Here is a 23,634-nt window from a genome sequence, read left to right as displayed (position 1 = left end):
TGCTATTTTCAAAAGCCCTAAGCTGGAAACTACCCAAATACCATTAACGACAAGTAAATTTTGATATAGTCTCATAAAGGAGCACTTTGCAGCAAGGCAATGAACGCTCTGCCTGCAACGACCTGGATGAATCTTCAAGACATCACGTTAAAGGAAAGAAGCCAGGCGCAGTAGAGAATGATCCATGCATATAAAGTGCAGAACCCAGCAACTCGGCACCAAGCTCCTACGGAGTGAGAAGTCAGGACAGTGATCACTCTGGAGTGGGGGCGGGGGGAACGACTAGAGTGAACACAAGGGTGGAGTTTCAGAGGTGTGAGTAATGCTGCTTCTCCCGGTAGCAGTGCTGCCTTTTCAGTTTTTTTCAAATGTTGAGATAGAGTGATTCTACTTGTACACCGAAATATTGTACATTGTATTCTAATCTGTGAATTTAAAAGAGAAAAAAGGAAATCAAATTCTCATTGACCTTCGAGATGAACTGGTCTTTTTTCTTCATAAAATTACTTCATTTAGAACAGTTGCTTCGTTTTGCACGAGACTTGAAGTATCTTTTCAAGTTAAGACAGTTTTAACATTACCGACAAGATTTATGGCAATTCTAATCCCTTAAAATTTTTTTTTTTTTAACGTTTTATTTATTTTTGAGACAGAGAGAGACAGAGCATGAACAGGGGAGGGTCAGCGAGAGGGAGACACAGAATCTGAAACAGGCTCCGGGCTCTGAGCTGTCAGCACAGAGCCCGACATGGGGCTCGAACTCACGGACCTCGAGATCATGACCTGAGCCGAAGTCGGCCGCCCAACCGACTGAGCCACCCAGGCACCCCGGCAATTCTAATCCTTTTAAATAATGCAGGCAGGATGTAGAATTAAGCATTTTTATCTGCAAACAAAATAAACACCAGAGCACTGAATGTTCCCCTTAGAAAAAAAATCATCTCAAAAAACCAATTTGATGTATGATAAATTCATGACTAGTATCATGTACGATAAGTTCATGACTGTAAGGTCCTTAATGAAAAGCAATCTGGGAAGCTAAGAAGACCCAATATATTTTCAAATGTCCACGCTAAAAGCTGGTAGGTCAAACTAAGTATCTGGTGACAAATAGGCTACCACTCTTTCACCTATGAACAGAGGGTAAAATAATTATTAATAATGCAAATCTACAGATTTATATTATAGTTTACAATTGATTCTAGATTCTCCTAATCTCCATTCCGTAGGGTAGACTTCACTTTCAAGTGTTTCATTTATTTTTAAACAGACTTTTCCTTTTTGGCTAACACGGAAAAGCTTTTTTCAAAAGGCGGCTAGACGGTCTTCAGCATCCTTCCACTTAATGTTTACCAATCTTCTACAACTGTTACACACATAGGTCGTTTCCAATTTTTACACTACTATAAATAATGCCATGAATGTATTCTAGTAACACTTAAATTTGATTATAAAAATAATACGTGCTCATTACAGAAAAGTTATGAAATATAAAATACTATAATAAAGACAATAAAAAATGCTCATAACTTAGGGAAAGCCACTGTTAGGATGTTGGAGGACTTTTCTCTCAGCCCTTTGGGGCATATTCACATTTATAACACCGGGATTTCAATTCGACAGCGTCTTTGACAACTCCACTTGAGTATCTTTCCACTGTGTCAAACATACACGCTCCAAACTGAGTTATTTCTCTTCCATACCCCTACTTTTAGTCCTCCATTGGTATCCCTTACCAAGCCACAAAAACCCAACATTTGGAACTCGTCCTTGACAGTTCCATTTCTTACACACCACGTGCACACAGACTCTTTGCCTCAAGGCTGGGTCTGGAATGCTGCTCGTCCCCATCCCTTCCATAACCACTACCCTCCTCTAAGCCTCCATCACCCCAGTCTGGGCTCTCAACCAAACGGTATCTCCATATCCGCTTTTATCTCTTTGAAACTAGCAGCAAGAGTGATATTTCAAAATGAAATCTGACATGTCACTCCTCTACTAAAATCTAATGGTTTACCTTGCTCTTAGGCTAAGCTCCCATCTGTCTGAGAACCTTTGCACAAACCGAATTAGCTGTATAAGTTTTGTCTCCTAAATTTTCACCTAACGTTATATTTTGTGTGTATTTTCTAATATCATGAGATAGCCTTTGAAAACATCAATTTAAGTCACTGGAAAGTATTCCCCTGTGAATCCAACATTTCCTTATTAATGGACATCTATGTTAGATATACGTTCCATGCATACATATTAAGCAGCTATTAAAAAGCAGCTATTAAAAAGGCTTTTTAAAAGCTTTTTTCATAGGCTGTTCCATGACTTAGGAAAATATTCACAGTGCAATACTGAGTTTAAAAAAGCAAGAAAGAGGGGTGCCTGGGTGGCGCAGTCGGTTAAGCGTCCGACTTCAGTCAGGTCACGATCTCGCGGTCCGTGAGTTCGAGCCCCGCGTCAGGCTCTGGGCTGATGGCTTGGAGTCTGTTTCTGATTCTGTGTCTCCCTCTCTCTCTGCCCCTCCCCCGTTCATGCTCTGTCTCTCTCTGTCCCAAAAAAAAAAAAAAAAAAAAAAATGTTGAAAAAAGCAAGAAAGAAATTTGTATGTAGTCTTCAATCCTAATTTTGCAAATATGTTAATACACATTAAATAAGACAACTAATATAAATGTTAATGGCATCCGTGAGAAATTGGATTGTGGGTGATTTTTATTGCCTTCTTTATACATTTCATTGTTTTCTACATTTCTTTTAATCATTCTGAATGTATTTCTTTCATAAGAAAAAAATAAATATTCAAAAACATATTACAGTAGTCTAAAAAATTACACATAGAATTACCATATGATAACGGCAATTGCGTTTCTGTGTAGATGTCTCAAAAGAACTGAAAGCAGGGACTCTAACAGATATTCACACGCTAACATTCACAGCAGCATTATTCACTACAGCCAAAGGTGAAAACAACTCAAACGTCCAAGGATGAATGGATAAACAAAATGTAATATTATTTAGCCTTAAAAAGCAGGACGCCTGGGTGGCTCAGTCGGTTAAGAGTCCGACTTCGGCTCTGGTCGTGATCTCGCCGTCCGTGAGTTCGAGCCCCACGTGGGGCTCTGTGACGACAGCTCAGAGCCTGGAGCCTGCTTCAGAGTCTGTGTCTCCTTCTCTCTCTACCCCTCCCCCACTCACGCTGTGTCTGTCTCTCAAAAATGAATACACGCTAAAAAATTAAGGGGCACCTGGGTGGCTCAGTCGGTTAAGTGTCCGCCTTCGGCTCAGGTCACGATCTCACGGTCTGTGAGTTCGAGCCCCGCGTCGGGCTCTGTGCTGACCGCTCAGAGCCCGGAGCCGGTTTCCGATTCTGTGTCTCCCTCTCTCTCTGCCCCTCCCCTGCTCACGCTCTGTCTCTCTGTCTCAAAAATAAATAGAAACATTAAAAAATTTTTTTTGTTAAAGAAATTTTCATCTCTGACACACGCTACCACTTGGATATACCTTAAAAACACTCTCCCATGTGACATAAGTCAAACATAAAAAGACAAATACTGTATTACTTCACTTCCGCACAGTACTAGAAGAGTCAAATCCAGAGAGGCAGAGTACAGAACAGTGGCTCTCTACCCACCCTAACTGGGGCTGGGGGGCAGGGTGCAGTGGGGAGCTGGAGTTTAATGGGGGCAGAGCTTCAGCTTGTAAAGATGAGAAAGGTCCGGAGACGGGGATGGTGGTGGGCGCGTCGCAATGTGAGTGTACTTCGTTCCGCTGAACTGCACACTTAAAAATGGTTTAAGTGGTAAGTTTTAAGTTATTGGTGCCACAATTGTATTTTTTTTTTATAATTTTGAAGCATTTTTTAACGTTTATTTATTTATTTTGAGAGCAAGAGACGGAGCACAAGTGAGGGAGGGGCAGAGAGAGAGAGAAAGAGAGAGAGAGAGAGAGAGAGAGAGAGAGAGAGAGAGAATCCCAAGCAGGCTCCACATTATTAATGCGGAGCCCAACACGGGGCTCGATCTCCCGAACTGAGAATTCATGACCTGAGCCGAAATTAAAAGTCAGATGCTTAACCAACTCGGCCACCCAGATGCCCCTACAATTTTTAAGAAGTATAAAAAAGGAACCTAAATAACATCTGTCTAAAGGAAAAAAACAAAACAAAACAAAAACACAACATATTAGAGAGGTCATAATTAGAATTAGAAAGTTGAAGATTAAAAAAAATCAATATATATAAAATCTACATTCAAAATCTATTACCACTTGCTATTTTCTACCTTTATTTTAAAATACCTTAACAATAAAATACCTTAACAATAGAACCCTACATGGGTGAGTTTATGAAGCTGTAATTATTAGATGTGTAACACTAAGGTATGGGTCTGCCTTACCCTGAAGACAAAATTTACAGAGCAAAAAGAAAATACGGTAGCAGAATCTCTATCTAAAAATGATCACTTAACGGTTCTAGTAGAATACGGAAAGGGACGGTCTTCTCAGCGTCTCAAACGAGGGAAGATTAGAACTGAACGTGGCCACTGCACGCCATTGCTGTCCCAGAGGACGCCATCAAAAGGATCAGAATGCTCCCCTTTGCCTCCAAAGACACACGAAGTCCCTGCAGGGCTGGGCCGTGGACTAGCCTCCCCATACAGCCGTCTGCTCCCACTGCAACTAAAGCCAGTTGGCGGGGCCTGCGCGGCTGGCTCAGCAAAGAACCTTAGGCGGAAGGCTGGAAGCCCGGCTCCACGGCACTGTTTTAGAGAATGAGACCACAGTGAAACCTGTTTGTTCCCATCCCACTGTCCTCAGCCCACAGAAGACTTAATGAATCGATCTCTGACATCCAAAGAATCTTGTGCTTTATTTTATTACCTTTTGTCAAGATTTTATTTTTTTAGTAATCTGCACCCAACATGAAACTTGAACCTACAACCCCGAGATCAAGAGTCACGACGCTCCACCAACTGAGCCAGCCAGGCACCCCAAAGAATCTGTACTTTGCACAAGTTCGCCAGGATATTCTTAGGCACCCCGCCCCCCCCACCCCCCCAAATAATAAAATGCAGTGGTTTTCCACCCTGATCCTTCCTGCAGCCTGGAAGAGTGCCTCGGATGGCGTTCCCCCACAAGCTTGAAAAGAGCAGTGCGCCCACGAATCCCAGGGCCGGTCAGGATATCGTGGGAGGTCAGGAACAAAAGAAAGCCTCCGCTGGCCTCGGTCCACGCTGTGTGGCAGCAGTGACTCTGGAAGGAGTGGGAGCGAGGGAAACTGAGAACACCTGTTCTTCTTACACTCCCCTGAGCCCTTCGGCTGCACTGAAACCCGCCAGATTCTTCTTCTAACAAAGATTGCACAAGCAATCCCGAGAGCTACCTGTGGCCTACAGAGCGAGGGGGTGCGCGGAGCTAGGGGGAAGCTGGAAGACCCGAACGCCTGCATCTGGAGCCGCTCCAGGAGTGTCTGACAGCTCTGGGCGGTCCTTTCCCTCCTCCAACCAACGGGGACCTAGTCTCACAAAGGGTGTTAAGACAGCTCGGAGGCAGGATGAATCATCTTGGCAAAGTGCCGCTCAGTGGGTCTGGCTGAACTCGCATTACATCTCTTCTTTCTACTCATTCAGAGAGAGGATCAGAATGTTGCTGATCAACATTCAAAATACTGGAGATGTACTTCAGAACGAATTTCCAGTTTCCTCCCTATCCCTTCTTGCTGAGTCTAGCGAGGGATGACGAAATGCCTAATTCTTGAGAGGATTTAGAAACACTGTCAAGGAGCACAGCAGAAGAACATGGGTATGGCATACTCTCTGTGTAGAGACCGGTCTGTGGGTTTAACATCTAGAAAAATAAGGAAAAGCAGTGCAGAAAAGATGGACCACCCTACTGTCTCCAAGTCCTCTGCAGAATAAACAGTGTAACAGAGACAGGTGTGTCTAGGCCCAGCTCCAGTTCAAGCGGCGGTCTGATTATTTGGGGCTCTGCCTCGAGAGGGTGTCCCTGGAAGAGACTACGGTTTAGCTTATTCCACCGGGAGAGCTGAGAGACTTTTTCTAGAAGTAAACAATGCTTTGAATCAGCACCGTGCTCCAGAAACGGAAGTCAAACATAGAGCAGAAGAGGCAGAAGCAGAAAAAGGAGGAGGAGGTTATCTCTAAATTTATTGAGTAAATAAGAGGAAAAGCCTGTCTACCTGGAGTTGGGAATCACAACTCCGCAAAAGGAGACGGTGTGAAACACTAAAACTTAACTCGCACACCTTAACCTCTTCTGAGCTTTGCCCTTCAGCGAGGGTGACGGCAGGAAGAGTCAGGTGCTCCAAGTCTCCGGCTCGGAGAAAGAAAACAAACCACATCGACCGTCTCTGGGTTCTGGATTCTGCTCCCCCTGGTTTGAGTTCCGCCAGATTTGTCATTGTGGGGACATAGGGGCCCACTTAAAGGCCAACGGAACAACTTAATGGAGAAAAAGAGGTCACCTAGGTTGAAGGTTTAAGGGTCTTTAAAGCTCTTTTGGGGAGTGGTGGTTTGTGTTTAAGGTGTGCTCAACTGTCTAGAATAACAAAAACAAAACAAAACCAAACACAGAAGAAGAAACAGTCCCGGCAGCCCACACACAAAACACTGGTATTATCTCCAACGCCATCTCCTAGAACAATCGCACCTTTTGTCGTTGCGGTGGAGGTACAGCTGCCGAAGGAGGCCAAGACTTACTGGAGACGTGGAAGGACGAAGGAAAATGCTTCCTTTGTTAACCAAAAGCCATTTCCATTGCAAAGTTTCAACATACCATGGAACAGTGAATGCACTTTTGTGAGCAAAGGCAAAGCGTACAATGAAGAAAAGCTGTCCGTCAATTAAATAGACAGTCATCTGAAGACATCCCAAACCTGCCCCCTTTTTCTTGAAAAAGGAGGGGACAGGAGAGAGGGAATGCGACGTATTGCCAGACGTGGCCGAAGATGCATCTCAAAGGTATAGCAATTGTGCTACGTAGGGCTTCCAGAGGGATACAAATTCACTCAATTACAAGAATAAGAAATCGCAAGGTTAATATGTTTTTTAAAAGGCCACAAAGCTATTAGAAACTCTTCTAGCATGCGCTAAAAACAAAGTGCCTGGGAAAGCATTTTATTAAATTTCACAAATATTCCAGTGAGTTTATTTTCCTTCATGAAGCAATGCCTCCAGACAGGTAAGGACAAGCTAGAGTTTCTGTTACCCAACAGCAGGCTCTGGTGATAAACCTGATTACAATACCCTGTCAGAGGTGAACTTCCTGCTTCGCTATTAAAAAAAAAAAAAAAAGAAAAAAAGAGCACAGTGCCTCACCCTTACTTATTATGGTTGTTTTGAAGCAAAGATTCAGCCGAGAAAAAGCTAATGCTACATGCACCTGTTAATCCAAACTTAAAACAAGACTTTCCATTACAGAGAAACACTAATAAGAAATAAAAGTAATGTCAGAAGTAACGACAAACGCAGGAACATATCGTTGAAGGAGGAAGGCTGAAATGATTTCCACGGGTAATATGATTCACAAAACGGTTCACTTTGCATTTTTAGTCTGCTAAGTGGTTGTAAATCTACCATGTACTAACGTAAGAGACTTTTTTCTGTTCAGAGTCTAGTCTGGAAGTTTGTGGTGAACACATTACTTTATGTGAAACAGGGTCTTGGTCTGGGGGATGGGACTATTTTAGAAATGTGTCGTCAACTTGCACAAAGACAGGCCTTACGAACAAATACAAATTTATGAACCGATAACCAGTGAGGGCTCGCCAAGTAAATGGAAAATAGCAATCTGTTATGGGCCCAGGATGAGAGCAGGGGAAAACCTGTTGGAGTCCTCCTTCTTAAGATGTGTCTGTTCTCCAAATATTCTCCTGATTGCTGCAAAGCAGCTAATGTTCAAATTTCACATATGTGTACTAAAGAAGGTTAAAAAGCCAGTATTCTGAAGAGTAGAGGATCCCAAAATTATTTCAGTTTGATTCTGGAAGGGTTATGTGATTATTTCTACAGCAGACCGACCTTACACCCGACGTGTAAAACCTGGGTACCATTTCTCTTCTCCTGGGAACTAGCGATGAGGGGAGACCTGGGCCAAGCATGCTGGGTACCGGGGGTACCGGCCGAGGATCAAACTAAATCACAGATAATCCACGTAAGTCACTAGTTTCACACAGCAAACATGAAGGATGACTTTCCAAAGAGAAGGGTCCTCGGTGTAGCCTCACACATGTCTTTTCTGACCAAAGTAATTCATTATTGGTTTCAGTATATTGGTGAATAGCACGAATTAACCGGTAAGATTATTTATCTCACGCACTGGTTTTCATGAGTGATACTGACACACCCATAACTGGCATTTTCGATGTCCTTGTTTATACATCAAAGTTATGTCCGTCATACACTTATTGCTAAAACATTAGTAGAATGCTTTCTTATTTTTTTTTTCACCAAATGCCACTATTTAATGGCCTCCTCATATTTTATGTAATAAATACATCTGAAAGTTTCCTACTTGGGTGGAAAAAACTCCCCAACAGGTCAATTTGAAATCCCCTGAAAATAAAGTATTTAAACGTATTCCGGTTTTAGCTATCTCAAATCATTTAGTCAATAAACAAAGACTGAATCCTTACCATGTATACGGAATTATATTAGGGCTTACGGATAACAAATAATAGAAGCATTAAATATGGCTCAGAGAACAGTCGGGGATGCAGGACACGTACGAACAAACCCACGTATCCCAGATTGCCTTTTATTCCTGTTTGAGAAATTCTATTTGGACAACCCTCCAGCTGCCTTTAAAATCTGAAAAATTCAAAAGGATACATGTAACACATTTGTAATCTGGAAGCCTGATAATAAAAAGAACACCCATGAATCCACTACCTGACTTAAGAACTAGAAAACCACCAACACCGTTGTATCCACCAGTACATTCCTTCCCTTCGCTTCCACTGCCTCCCCTCCCTCTAGAGGCATAACCAGTATCCTGAAGCTGCTCATCACAAACTTACTTTTTTTTTCAATTTTTTTTAAGCTTTATTTATTTTTGAGAGAGAGAGAGAGAGAGAGAGAGAGACAGAGCGAGTGGGGAGGGGCAGAGAGAGAGGGAGACGCAGAATCCGAAGCGGGCTCCGGGCTCCGAGCCGTCGGCACAGAGCCCGACGCGGGGCTCGAACCCACGGACCGCGAGATCGTGACCTGAGCGGAAGTCGGACGCCTAACCGACGGAGCCACCCAGGCGCCCCTCAAACTTACTTTTTAAAAAAGTAATATCATACACACAAACATACTTAAATAAATATATTTATTTTACCTTCTTTTTGACTTAGTGCAAATGGCATCACACTATGTGTAGTGTTCCGAATCTTGCCTTTGATACTCAATAGAATGTTCTTTACATTCATTCATGTTGCTTGTGGCTGTAGCTATTTAATATACCAGTGTGTGACTGTCACTTTTTATCCATTTTCCTGTTGACATTTAGATTGTTTCTAGTTTTGCTTGCTTTGTTTTTTTCATTACCTAGCTGCCTTCTTTAGCCTTTTATCACCAAATACAAAACTCCATCAATAAAGAACTAGCCAAGCACAGGGTGCTTGGGTGGCTTAGTTGGTTAAGCGTTTCTTGATTTTGGCTCAGGTCGTGATTATGCTGTGGGATTGAGCCCCACATCAGGTTCTGTGCTGACAGCACGGAGCCCGCTTGGGATTCTCTCTCTCAACCTCGCTCTCTGCCCCTCCCCCTTTCATGCTTGCTCTCTCTTGCTCAAAAATAAACAAATAAATAAACATTAAAAAAATTTTTTTTTAAATAAAGAACTAGTGGGGTGCCTGGGTGGCTCAGTCAGTGAAACATCAGACTTCGGCTCAGGTCATGATCTCACTGCTTACGAGTTCGAGCCCCGCGTCGGGCTCTGTGCTGACAGCTTGGAGCCTGCAGCTTGCTTCACATTCTGTCTCTGTCTCTCTACCCTTCCCCTGCTCACACTCTGTCTCTCTTTAATATAAATAAACATTAAAAAAATTAAAAACAAATAAAAAATAAAAACAAATAAATAAACCGTGACATATTGTCTGGTTCAGTTCTTAGAAAAATGAAGAGTTAACTAAATTGTAGTTATGTAAAAGAATATCTCTCTTCTTAGAAAATATACACTAAAATATTTAGGGGTAATGGGCCATGATAGATATAACTTACCCTCAATGATTCAGATATAAAATTGCATAGATAGGTAGCTAGACAGACAGTGAGAACAGCACAAATGATAGAACAAGTGGGATAAAATGTTAACAGCAGTTGAGGATACACGGGTGTTCTTTGTACTATTTTTATTTTTGCAACTTTTCTGTAAATCTAAAATTCTTCCAAAATAAAAAGTTTTCCAAAAAAATATTCTCAATATGAACAAAAAAGGCAAAGTACAATGGTTATTGCTACCAAGACATAATCTCATATTATGTTTATGTTTACACTTTCCACCAACATCTCTAAGAAATTACTCCCCTATCTTACCCCGTCCCCTCACTCAAGAGTAACTTAAAAACAGTCAACAAAAGAGATTATTTCTAGGGCAAGTATTTTGTGTCAACAAAAGCCTATAACCGTGACCTTCCAATAACACAGTCCAGCTGGGTGAAAATTTTAAACAAAGATCATACTAGTCATAACATTCATGAATAGAAATTATAATTTTAATTTGAATGAATGAGCAGTGAGATACTTTAGGCATTCAAGTAAGAATTTTTTTAGGTAACGCTCATCTAAAACACATTTGACTACTGAGTCTACTTGTAAATGTCTACAGATTAGTATCTGGCATACTTCCATTTCCCCTCACCAAGGATTAAATACAATGGGAATTGACTTTCCACCATAAACATGGAAGTAGAAAAATCCATGAAATAACAGTTTCAGGCAATGGACACAAGAAGCATAGGACTATAATCCCTGAAAGAAGAGAAGTGAAAGGCCCGGTTCACTGCCTAGAGGCGGTCTCCAAGCTGTGGTGCAGGGAGTGGGGAGTGAGACAGAGCCCTGTGGTCTTGCCGAGTTGAGGAGACAGAGACCGGTGCTCCCGAAAGCTGAGGTGGCGATAATTTGCAGGCAGAGTACCAGCGAGGATAAAACCACACACAGAGAGAACTCTGGAGATCTGCAAAGAGGTCCTCTCAAGTCTTTGGCTGAGTGCTGATTCATGCATGTGTGAGGAAAAACCCAAGGCCGGTGGGGCGGGGATGGAAGGGTGTCGGGGGAGAAATCACTGGATTTTTTCCAATGAATCCAAATAATTCCCAGAGCTCATACAAGGCACCGGCTGCGTAGGAAGACTTCATAATACTGGGAGTATTGGATAGAACTTTCTGAGGGAGTATACCATAGTAGCAGGGTTAGGTTAGTCCCAGAATAAAGGCCTTAGACCAGCAAAGAAAAAGCTTAAAAACAAGCTTCTAAAGGATCAAACTGATCTCTAAATTACCTAATTATACACCAAAACAAAGATCCAGTATTCAACAACATAAAATTCACAATGTCTGCATCCAGTCAAAAGTTACCAGGCATGAAAAGAAGGAAAATATGACACATAATCAAGAGACAAACCAATCAATAGAAACAGACCCAGCAATAACAGAGACAATAGAATAAGTAGACAAGAACCTTAAAATATCTACTATAAATACTGGCGATATACTCAAGGACGTAAAAGAAAACAAGCATAACAAGGGAAATGGAAAAAACAAAACTAAAGTGAAATTTCTAGAAATGAAAATAAGAAGGTTCTGAAATCAGAGCCACACTCATTGGGTTTAACAGCAGATTAGACATTCAAGAAGTAAAGATCAGGGAATTTGGAGACATGACCATATCCAAAACAAACACACTGGGAAAGAAGATAGAAAAACCAAACAAACAAATAGACCAAGAGCCAGAAGCCTTAGTGAGCTGTGGACAATATTAAGTGGTCTAACATGGAACTAGCATCCAAGAAAAAAATCAAGGGGAGGGCAGAAAAAAATATGTAAAGAAATAATGAAGGAAAAAATTCCAAATTTGATGCAAACTATACACCCACAGATCTAAGGTCAATGAACCTCAAGCATAAGAAACATAAAGAAAACCACGCCAAGGCACATCGTAATCCAACTGATGAAAAAAAGTGATAAAAAGAAAATCTTAAAAAGCAGCTAGAGGAAAAAAGACACATTACATAAAGAATAGAAAAGACAAGAATCAGAAATCAGGCAGGCCTATATATGACAAACCCACAGCTAACGGCATACTCAACGATGAAAAGCTAAAACCTTTTCCTCTAAGATCAGGAACAAGACAAGGATGCCCGCTCTCACCACTTCTATTTCACATTATATTAGAAGTCCTAGCTAAAACAATTAGGCAGGAAAAAGAAAGAAATTGCATCAGATCAGAAAGGAAGAAGTAAAGCCACCTCTATTTGCAGACGACATGGTACTATATATAGAAAACCCTAAAGCTTCCACCAAAAAACTATTAGAATGAGTAAAGAAATTCAGTAAATTGCAGGATACAAAATCAATATATGAAAAACAGTTGTGCTTCTATACACTAACAGAAAACCATCAGAAAGAAACGAGTTCTGTACACTGAAAACTATAAGACACTGATGAAAGAAATTGAAGACACAAGTAAATGGAAAGATATTCTGTGCAAGTGGGGTAGAAGGATCACTACCGTCAAAATGTCCATATACCCAAAGCAATCTACAGATTTAATGCAATTCGTATCAAAATTCCAATGTCATTTTTCACTGAAATAGAAAAAAACAATCCTAAAATTTGTATGGAGCCACACAAGATCCCAAATAGGCAAAAACAATCTTTAGAAATAAGAACAAAGCTGAAGGCATCACGCGTTCTGATTTCAAACTATGTAACAAAACTATAGTAATCAAAACAGTACGGTATTGGCATAAAGACAGACACACACATCAAAGGAACAGAATAGAGGGCCCAGAAATAAACCCGTGCACATACGGTCAATTAATTTACAACAAAGGAGCCAAGAATATCTATGGGGAAAGGACAGTGTCTTCAATAAATGGTGTTGGGAAAATTGGAAAGCCACATGCAAAAGAAGGAAACTGGACCACTATTTAACGCCATACACAAAACTCAACTCAAAATGGATGAAAGACTTAAATTTAAGACCTGAAATCATGAAGCTCCTAGAAGAAAACATAAGGGGTAAGCTCTTTGACTTCAATCTTGGCAATGATTTTTTGGGTTTGACAAACCCCTCCAAAAAAAAAAAAAAAAAAAAGTGCAAAAATAAACAAGTAGGACTACATTAAACTAAGAAGCTTCTACACAACAAAGGTAACCACCAACAAAGTGAAAAGGCGAGCTATGGAATGGGGAAAAAATATTTGCAAATCCTGTATCTGATGAGGGGTTAATATCCAAAAAAATATAAAGAACTCACATACTTTCATAGCATAAACAAAAAAATCTGATTAAAAAGGGAGCAGAGGAACTGAATAGACATTTTTCCAAAGAAGATATACCAGTGAACACCAGGTACATGAACAGGTGCTCAACATCACTAATCATCAAACTAAAACTAATACAAACTAAAACCACAAGGAGACGTCACCTCACACCTGTTAGAATGGTTACTATCAAAAAGACGAGGTAACAAATGTTGGCGAGATTGTGGAAGAAAAGGGAACACTTGTGCACTGTTGGTGGGAATGTAATTTGGTGCAGCCACTAAGAAAAATAGCACGGAGGTTCCTCGAAAAGCTAAAACTATAACTACCATATGATCCGTCAATTCCATTTCTGGGTATACACGCACAGGAAATGAAAACACGGGGGCGCCTGGGGGGTCTCAGCTGGTTAAGCAACCAACTCTTGGTTTTGGCTCAGGTCACGGTTCATGGGATCGAGCCCTGCGTCAGGCTCTGTGCTGACAGTGCAGAGCCTGCTTGGGATCCTCTCTCTCCCTCTCTCTCTCTCTCTGCCCCTCCAGCACTCGCTCTCTCTCAAAATAAATAAATAAACTTAAAATAAGAAAGTATGCTGGACACCAGAGAATGGGAGCAGGGAAGTTCAACACATGTAGCAGTGCACTCGTCCTTGAGGTGGACTGTGAGAAGCTGAAGATGAGTATTAGGAGTTCTAGAACAATCTCACACATACAAAGCCCACAGAGCTACAGTTAATACACTGATGGTGGAGAATAGAATCATAAAAAAAAAAAAAAAAAAAAGTCAGTTCAAAGAAGGCAGGAGAACAAGGAAAAAAATAAAAACTAGCTGGGACAAATAACAGCAAGATAGTAGATTTAAACCCAATCATGTTTATAATTACATTAAACGTCAACGGTCTAAACATAGAATTATTTTAAAAACATGTAATTATAAGGCAGAGAATATCAGACTACATAAAAAAAAATCAAGACCACCACATACTGTCTACCGGGAAGCCGCTTTAAGTTGTTTTTTTTTTAAAGCGCCAGCAGGCATGACCGTGCATGGGAGGGAGAGAGAGAGAGAGAGCGCGCGCACAAGCAGGGGAGGGGCAGCAGAAGAGGGAGGGAGAGACTCCTAACCTGGCTCCAGGCTCAGCACAGGGCCAGATGTAGGGCTCAATCCCACAACTGTGTGATCATGACCTGAGCCTGGATAAAGAGCTGGATGCCCAACCAAGTGACCCATCCAGGCACTCCCCAAGAAGCCACTTTATTTATTTATTTATTTGTTTGTTTGTTTGTTTTTAATATTTATTTCTGAGAGAGAGAGAGAGAGACAGAGCGTGAGCAGGGCAGGGGTAGAGAGACAGGGAGAGACAGAATCCAAAGCAGGCTCCAGGCTCCGAGCTGTCAGCGCAGAGACTGACACAGGGCTCAAACCCACAAACCACGCAAGATCATGACCTGAGCCGAAGTCGGGTGCTTAACTGACTGAGCCACCCAGGTGCCCCAGAAGCCACTTTAAAAATAAAGATGTAGAGAGGTTAAAAAATTTGTTTAAGATATATTAGGCAAATAATTTTTTTAAAAAATTGAACTGGCTATATTAACACTCAACAAGGTAGATATGAAAGCAATTATTATCAGGAGTGGGAGGGGTGGGAGAAAGGACGTTACATAGTGAAAAGAGTCAATTCGTCAAGGCAAAATATCCTAGTTGTTATGCACCTAGTACCTGAGCTCCAAAATACTTGAAGCAAAAACTGATAGAACATGAAAGAAAAGGTGGTCATCGTGGTTTTAGATTTAAATACGCCTCTCACGGTAACTGATAGGATGAGCAAAAATTAGTCTCAGAGTAAAAGTAAAACACGCAAGTAAACATTAACTCATTTTGCTTCTTTTAAAAAAATTTTTTTTAATGTTTATTTTTTGAGAGAGAGACAGAAGCGAGTGGGGGATGGGGAAGAGAGAGAGGGAGACACAGAATCTGAAGCAGGCTCCGGGCTCTGAGCTGTCAGCACAGAGTCGGACATGGGGCTCGAACCCACGAACCGTGAGATCATGACCTGAGCCTTAAGTTAGACCCTTAACTGAGTGAGCCACCCAGGAGCCCCTCATTTTGCTTCTTAATTTACAAAATATTTATTAAGTCTCAAATTATAAAAACTTAAGAGGCGCAGAGAACAGTCTAGATTTGATACAATAGTGAGAACATAATATTTCAGGCTGAAAACCCGAATCACCAGCAGATATAAACGTGGCTCTAACAGTCGCAGGCAATCCTTCCCCCCACTGCCTATGAGGGCAAAGCCACTCTTAGCTAAAGGCTTAAGCCGGTCTTCTGGGAAACGTAAGCCACACTGGCTACGACAACAGCAGTTTCTTGACTGTGTGCCCTATGTCACTCTTGCAGTCATTTACACATTTGGCAACAAGGGGATCTATTATTATTCGAAAGGACAAGGTATATATTTTTCAAAATAATTATTTTTTATGGAGTGAAGTTTGAGTGTCTCTGTGAGTATAAAGTGAAACCAAATTTCTAAATTCAAAAGGAAATTACTGGTTAGCCACCACTCCCAAGCATATAAACTCAGCCCAGGAAGCAATATCCTCTGTAAGAAGCTGCATTTATGGTAACCAAAATTAGAAAACACTATACTGAAAAGCAAGAATCATATCCATGAACTTCCTGGCACCTCCTTTCAGAAAACGTAGAAATGTGCATATTCAAAGTGGGTTTTGTTTTATTTATTTTTAACAGAGTTTTAAGATGAAAATTTTAATTTCCAAAAATGATACATTTTTTCCCGCCCAGTAGCGTGAGGATAACTCTTCATCTTCTCCTCAGAGGAAAAGCTTTTCCATCCTGAGACCTAGAAGGTGTGTCCATTTCGACGTCTGTGATTCACCTGCACCTTGAATATATTATGTCAAATAATCCTCACGAAAACCCTAATGAAGTAGGTGTTTACTTATTCCCAAATCACATCTTTTCTTAGGCCTGTTTCCTTATTGAAAAACTAAGAAAAGTGGACTAAGTGATCTATAAATTTCCCTCCAGTTTTAATATTTCATGATCCATATAAAAGATCCCAGTGTCTATTTCTAAGAAGCTTACGATGTGGTTAGGGAGTTAAATACAAGTAAATAATTTTAGGCACTAGCAAAAAGTACAAATAACCTCAACCAAGCAAAATTATCGATATAACTTGAGTGGTGAATGGTTCTGAGAAATCAGGTTAAAGCCCAGTCAGTTAGAATGTAAGACACAGAACATACTGAAGATTAAGGAAGACGAGACAGAAAGGGAGAGGAAGGGGAAGGAGGGGAGAAGCGGGGGGTAGGTGGAAAGAAGGGAGGGAAAGAGAGAGATAATTTTTTATTACCCAAGACTACACTGGGGCGATTAATGCAAAAATGCTGAGTTCCATTGGTCCCTCTAGAAAAACCACACAAATATAAAGACACAGACTGAGAATTACCGAGCTAAATGTCTTTTCCTTTCAGTGGAACACTTGAACGAAGCTCAGATAACTAACCATGAACAATTTTTTAGGAGTTAAATTTGAAATTACTAATTAACGAATTATACAGATTTTCAAATCAATTATTTTTTTGATGTTTATTTATTTACTTTTGAGTGAGAGACAGAGAGAACAAGCAGGAGAGGGGCACAGAGACACAGAATCCAAAGCAGGCTCTGACAGCTCAGAGCCTGACACGGGGCTCAAACCCGTGAACTGTGAGATCATGACCTGAGGTTCGTGGGTGCAAGTCCCACGCTGGGCTCTGTGCTGACAGCTCGGATTCTGTCTCCCTCCCTCTCTGCCCCTCCCCTGCTTGTGTTCTCTCTCTCTCAAAAATAAATAAACGTTAACAACAACAACAACAACAAAAGATGAAAAACCCATCAACCTTGAGTGCAGGCTAGTTCTGAAACCAAAAACTTGAGACAAACAGGGCTCCTAAGGTGGTAGGAACATCTTCTACTTTGTAAATATCTCCCTGACTTTACTCAAGTTCAGCCGCTCCACCACACCTCTGGCAAATTAGCTGGGGTCCGGAGTGCGGACTGGAAAAACAGGATGTGTCCTCTTGTCCCCAGTCCTCTAAATAAATTACCACAACCCTCCAGTCACGGAATGAATAAGTCACAGGAAGAAAACGTACAGCATAGGGACTACAGCCGGTGATATTGTAATGGTGCTGTAACGGGGCGCCCGGATGGCTCAGTCGGTTGGGCCTCTGACTTCGGCTCAGGTCATGGCCTCACGGTCCGTGAGTTCGAGCCCCGCATGGGGCTCTGTGCTGACAGCTCGAGCCTGGAGCCTGCTTCGGGTTCTGTGTCTCCCTCTCTCTCTGCCCCTCCCCCGCTCAAGCTCTGTCTCTGTCTCTCTCAAAAATAAACGTTAAGAAAAAATGTGATAGCGCCGTATGGTGACAGACGGCGGCTACGCTTGCGGTGAGCACCGCGAAATGGACAGACGTGCCGAATCACCACGCTGCATACCTGACACTAATGTCACACCGTACGTCAACTGTACTCAAATTTAAAATTTGTTTAAATTAAAAATAAAAATACGTGATCACAACCCTGCCCAATCGGAGAAACAGACTAACGTGCCTTTTCATAAAGATCCATCTCTCAGGAAGGCCACTCTGGCCGGCCAGCCTGTGCTTCGTGCCAGGACACGTGACCCACACGGGCACTTCCAGCCCAGATCATCCTCCCGTCAGACCCCCTATCCCCTGCCTTCCGCTTTCGGGTGCCATCTCCGCCACAGGGCCACCTCTCGGTTTTGGTAACCAGTCCGGAGCTTCTTCGCTGCCTCGATGACCTACTTCCACTTCCTGTCCCCGCTTCTCATCCAATGCTCCCTGCGTGGCGGGGTCCCACATTTGTCTCGCTCCAAACTAAGGCTGCCTTGGCCATGCTGGACTACGGTCAGAGTGAGAGTGCCAGGCAAGTTGCCTAATAGCTCTGTGCCTCAGTTTCCTCATCTGTAAAATCAGGGTAATAATGATATGTACTCCACAGGATTGGCCTGAATAATCAAGGAGTTCATAAAATATGTAAAACGGGGCCTGGTACATAATAAGTGCTACCACTATTATTATTTCTTCTTTGTCTCTTCCAGGTTCAGTGCTGGCTGCAACCAAACCCTCCTTCCTTGTGCTGCCCGTGGACGCACACCACCGCAAGTCCAAGTGTACGAGGGACTCGTCTCCTCTCTCCCGGAGATGGAATAAACGGTGACGACACAGAGGCAACACGGGGAACCCGCCTCCAAACTTGCTTCCTCTCTTTAAATCTACAGGACCTGCTCCTGCACAACTGGTTCTGAAAGTGGAGCCGTTTCTGGTTTAAAACTCTAATGTTCCCTGCAGATCACTCGTAGTGACCAATATTCTAAATTCAATGCAGATGTAAAATGTTACGGTCTTGTGCAAGCTCGTTTATCTGCATTTCCGATCATCCATTCACTTCTGGCTCAACGCTTCAAAATCAGTACCTTATATAATTGTGTTTTCATAGCACCTACTTCAGCGTTTTGAAGAACCAGCGTAAAAAGGAGGGCAGAGCGGCAGGCGAACAGAGCCCAAGATGACACAGTGAGGAAGAGGCTGCAAGTTCGGTAGCTCCAAGCCAGACACTGCCGACTGTATGGCCTTGGCATTCGTTCTGTCTCCCCGAGCTGTTTGCTGAGATGTAAAATTGGGATGACAGTGAACCAGACTTATGCAGGGGTTTAGTAAGGATCACAAATGTCTCTTGAATGAAACCACAGACGATGTAAGGTGGCGAAGGCTGGGAAGGCTATAACAATCATTCCTTAAGCGGGTGAACAGAGGATAATAGTTATAGTTAGGATCCCGCAAACCTTCTGATGAAGAACAAAGAGAAGATAATCTGAGCACTATAAACAGTGATACAGACTGCTAATTAAAGGGACAGAAGCCCTTCCACCGGAGACATCTGAAGACGGATCTAGAAAAAGACTAATAAGCAAAGGACTGGAAATTGCACCTCTTGAAACAAGATAATAACTTTCTTCTCTTTTTCTCAAAAGCAACATAGTATGCAAATAACAAAAAACATTTTTTTAACTTGAGATTACCTAAAGGTCTCTACATAACACTTGTAAAGTTCAGTCTTAACAATATACCCATTGGCAGTATGCACACCTCACACTATAGCTGTCTTTTCAGGATACCCTAAAGGATTAGAAGAAACCACGTGAGGAAAATAAATTATGACAAACGGGCAGAACAAAAACTAGATGCCACTTTTTAAAAAACTCCCGACACCAAATAGTAAGTCAGGAAAGGAATACAAATCACCATACTGTTTTTGTGTCTTATTAGTGACCAGCAAGTAAAAAAAGAAAGTAACTTGCCTCTATAGCAAAGATTCCTTTGTCACGCCCATATAATTTCATCTCTTCTGGAAAATGCTGAAAAGCATTTATGTAAGGAATATGTCCCTCTTCAACAAATCTGTATTTTGGAAAAGAAAGCTTCAGTAAGGAGTATGTACTGATTTCGCAAAGTAGACAAAAGGGCCGAAAACATCGTATTTCAAAGGCAAGGTAAGACTCAGTTGAGAACGTCGTTTCTGCCACAAGATGATCAATCTGAAAATATCAACGATTCTCTGTGCCCACGTGTGGAGAAAGCATTTAGCCAATTATCTAATGATATCTTAAGCTTCTAAATAGATTAAGTCTTTCTAAGAAGTATGCGTCCTACTTGTCAACTCACCACCAGGCTTGCAGACACGGCATCCTTCTACCCCTCGCTCCCCTCACAGGATTAGCATCTGCTCTTTTACGTTTTTTTTTTAAATGTTTGTTTATTTTTGAGAGACAGAGGGAGACAGCATGAGCGGGAGAAGACAGAGAGAGAGAGGGAGGGAGACCCAGAATCGGAAGCAGGCTCCAGGCTCTGAACTGTCAGCACAGCGCGCGACACAGGGCTCGAACTCAGGAGCTGTGAGATCATGACCTGAGCTGAAGTCGGACATTCAACCGACTGAGCCACCCGGGCACCCCAGCATCTGCTCTTTTAAATCACTTCCTCAGGGAGACCTTCCTGGGCCCATTTTCCTCATTAGAACAGCTCCCTTGTCTACCCTCCTGTCACCAGGACCTGCCACTGGAAATAATTAAGGGAAGGGACCTTGCCCATTTGCTTATCACTCCACCCCAACGTCCAGTACCCGGTAGCTGACCAAATATCTTGAGTAAATTATTGAGTTGAAGAAAATCGCACCTATATATGTATATAAATACACACACATATTTATTTACAATTCATTCATTAATTCAACAGAAATTTATCGAGAACTAAAACCCAGCACTATTCGAGGCTGTGGGCACACAGCAATGAACAAAACAGGAAAATACGCTTGTTCCCGAGGAGTTTTATGTCCCGTGAAAAGAGAGGACAAACAAAACAAACAAATGGGATCTACAGTCTGTCAAGTAGGAAAAGATGGTAAGGAGAAAACTAAAGCAGGGAAGAACGCAGAGTGAGGCCTGGGGTCTTGCAACCTGGGCCATATATACGTATGCATCTGTTAGACTTTTAAAATGGGAAAATGGTTAAGGAAAATAAGATAAAGACAGGAATAAACTAGTATACAAATGTTCTGGGTCAAAGTCTCTGCTGTTGCTAGAGCTAACCTGACATCTAGTTTTTAGCCTTTTATGTGTTAAAGAATATTGATTCAACTTTAGTTTCAGATTGAAAATGTGATTTAACTTTTTAGTCTACTGAAAGTTGAGAATTAAGTAGTATGTAAAAACGGTGCTTTGTGGGGGTGCCTGGGTGGCTCAGTCGGTTGAGCGTCTGACTTTGGCTCAGGTCATGATCCCACGGTTCATGGGTTCGAGCCCCACGTCGGGCTCTGTGCTGACAGCTCGGAGCCTGCTTCGGATTCAATGTCTCCCCCTCTCTCTGCCCCTCCCCCACTCGTGTTCTCTTTCTTTCTCTCTCTCTCTCTCAAAAACAAATACACATTTTAAAAAATGGTGTTTTGTGGAGTTTAATGATAAAGCAGGCTTCTTTGGAGCAGCCCTATAGGGAAAACCACCCTCACCTATTGTTCCTTCATTTCTTTCATTTACAAAAAGTGTTTGTGCATAGTGATCGGTATTCAATTATTTTGGAACTACATTCTTGGTTTTTTATATACAGGGCATATTACATGCTTATCATTTTTATAACTATGTAGTATTCCATGATGTGAATATATTCTTAATTTATGTAGTCATCCCCGCTATGGGATAATACATTTACGACAGCCCCAGGTGAGGATTAGTTCAGAGGGAATAAGACCTGAAGAGCCCCCACCATGGTCCTAGCAGGACAGACAGATGGCTGTGGATGAGCCAGTACAGACAGTGCCGCAGTGCCCTACAGAGGCACACGCGCAGTGCTGTAGGAGCACAGGAAGGAATATAAACCTGACCAGGGGAAACAGAGACATCCACACAGAGCAGGTTTTGGCCATCTGGGGTTTTAACAATCTTCACCATTTATAAGAGTGCTGCTCATGACCTCTTTCCAAGTTTTGTGGGTTTTTAATTTTTTTTCTTTTAGAAAAATATAGAACTTTTCCAAAAAAAGAGTCTGAATCAATCCAGGAAGCTGACAGAGGAATTGCCAGAGACCAAAAGCCTCCCACATGCCCCTCCTGACCACGTTCCCTGAAAACAGAGTCTCTGTTTATAATTGGGAGGTGGTATTTTCCAAAAGTTTTAATCTGTGACAGGTTGGAAATTTAACAAATTGGTTCTCCATCACAGATCATTTAAGAAGTAATGCATCGGCGTTAAGCCGGGTCCACCTGCAAAACATCCGGAGCCCATGCACCTTGTTCCATTTCTGCTGCCACCACCCTAATCCAAACCACTGTCTCTTGCTTGAAATATAGCACAAGATCTCCCAGTCCCTCTGCTTCCACCTCTGCCTACCTAGAATCCATTTTCCTCAGAGCTGCCCGAACGGTCAGAAAACGTCTCCCCTGCTAAAATCTTCCAGGGGCCTGCTATCACACTTAAAAGCCAAATTCTTAGTGAGTGTGGGGTTTCCTTCTAGAGTGACGATTATCCTCTGGAAATGGAGGTGATGGTTGCACAACCTTGTAAATATACTCAAAACCCCTGAATTGCACATTTAAAAGGGTGAACGTTATTGTATGTGAATTATACCTCAATGAAAATAAAACCCAAACTCCTACCCTGGCTTACAAAGATCTGGTCCCTGCTTATTATCTCCCTGTCCTCACCCTCCTACGACTCCTTCAAATTCTTACTCCCATCCCACGGGCCTCCTCTGCTCCTTAATCACACAGACCGTGCTCTTGCTTTGGGCCTTGGCACTGACGACCTCCCTCGACCTGGAGTTCTAGCATTTCTGATACTCACTGCTGCTCTGCTCCCATTCAAAGTGCTTCTCAGTGAGGCCTTCCCTCATGGCCAGTCTACAGTAGCCATCATCTGACTGCAATCTTCCACACAGCACTTCACTCATCATTTTTCATTTATTTCAAAGCTCATCTGTTTCCTCCTCTGGTCTTGAACTTCACGAGAGCAGGAACTTGTTCTGTATGGCTCACAACTGTAATTCAAGGGTCTAGACTCTAGAATAACCCCTACGTCGAGTAGGTATTCAATAAATATTTGTGGAATGAATGCACGTTGGCTATTTTTATTACTATTGTTATCGCTGGGGTAGTAGGCAGGCTTCTTTAAAGGCTGCCTTAAGATTTATGAATTTATTCTAAGGACTATGGATGCTGCTAAAGGATTAAACCAAGCAGTGACACGTAGGACGAGTATAAGAAATACGGGTACTGCGGCCAGGCTAGTAATGTATTTCCTTCAAATCAATGTTCTTTAAATACTTTTCCAAGTTTGGCAGTAGTTCTCCAGCTTTAGCATCCATGAGACTCCCCAGGATGGCTTATTAAAACAGAGGCTACCAGGCCCTACCCCCAGAGTTTCTGATCCAGAAGGTTAGAATGGGTTAGAATTTGGTTAGAATTTGCATCCCTAACAAGTTCTCAGGTGATGCTGTTGCTGCTGGTCAAGGGACCACACTTTGAGAACCTGTGACTTGGAGCTCCTTCTCTGAGAAAAATAGAGAAAGAGGATCAGTGGTA

At 42.1% G+C, this 23,634-nt stretch overlaps 1 protein-coding gene across 4 annotated transcripts in view; it reads right to left on the bottom strand.

The window, feature by feature from the left end:
• The window catches only part of TAF1B (TATA-box binding protein associated factor, RNA polymerase I subunit B), a 68,070-nt gene that overhangs the window by 18,520 nt on the left and 25,916 nt on the right, over positions 1-23,634 (bottom strand). For 3 of the 4 annotated variants that reach the window (XM_058682514.1, XM_058682512.1, XM_058682516.1), the window contains one exon: positions 19,865-19,964. In XM_058682514.1, coding sequence (XP_058538497.1) covers positions 19,865-19,964 — 100 coding nt within the window. Of the gene's footprint in view, positions 1-6,187; positions 7,163-19,864; positions 19,965-23,634 lie in introns of those variants that run through there. The other variant, XM_058682515.1, reaches the window with a different exon arrangement.

This window comes from Neofelis nebulosa, chromosome 9 (assembly GCF_028018385.1).
Source record: "Neofelis nebulosa isolate mNeoNeb1 chromosome 9, mNeoNeb1.pri, whole genome shotgun sequence".
Classification (NCBI taxonomy): Eukaryota; Metazoa; Chordata; class Mammalia; order Carnivora; family Felidae; genus Neofelis; species Neofelis nebulosa.
The sequence above is the reverse complement of the archived record's forward strand: the minus strand, read 5'-3'. Positions and strand labels throughout refer to the sequence as shown.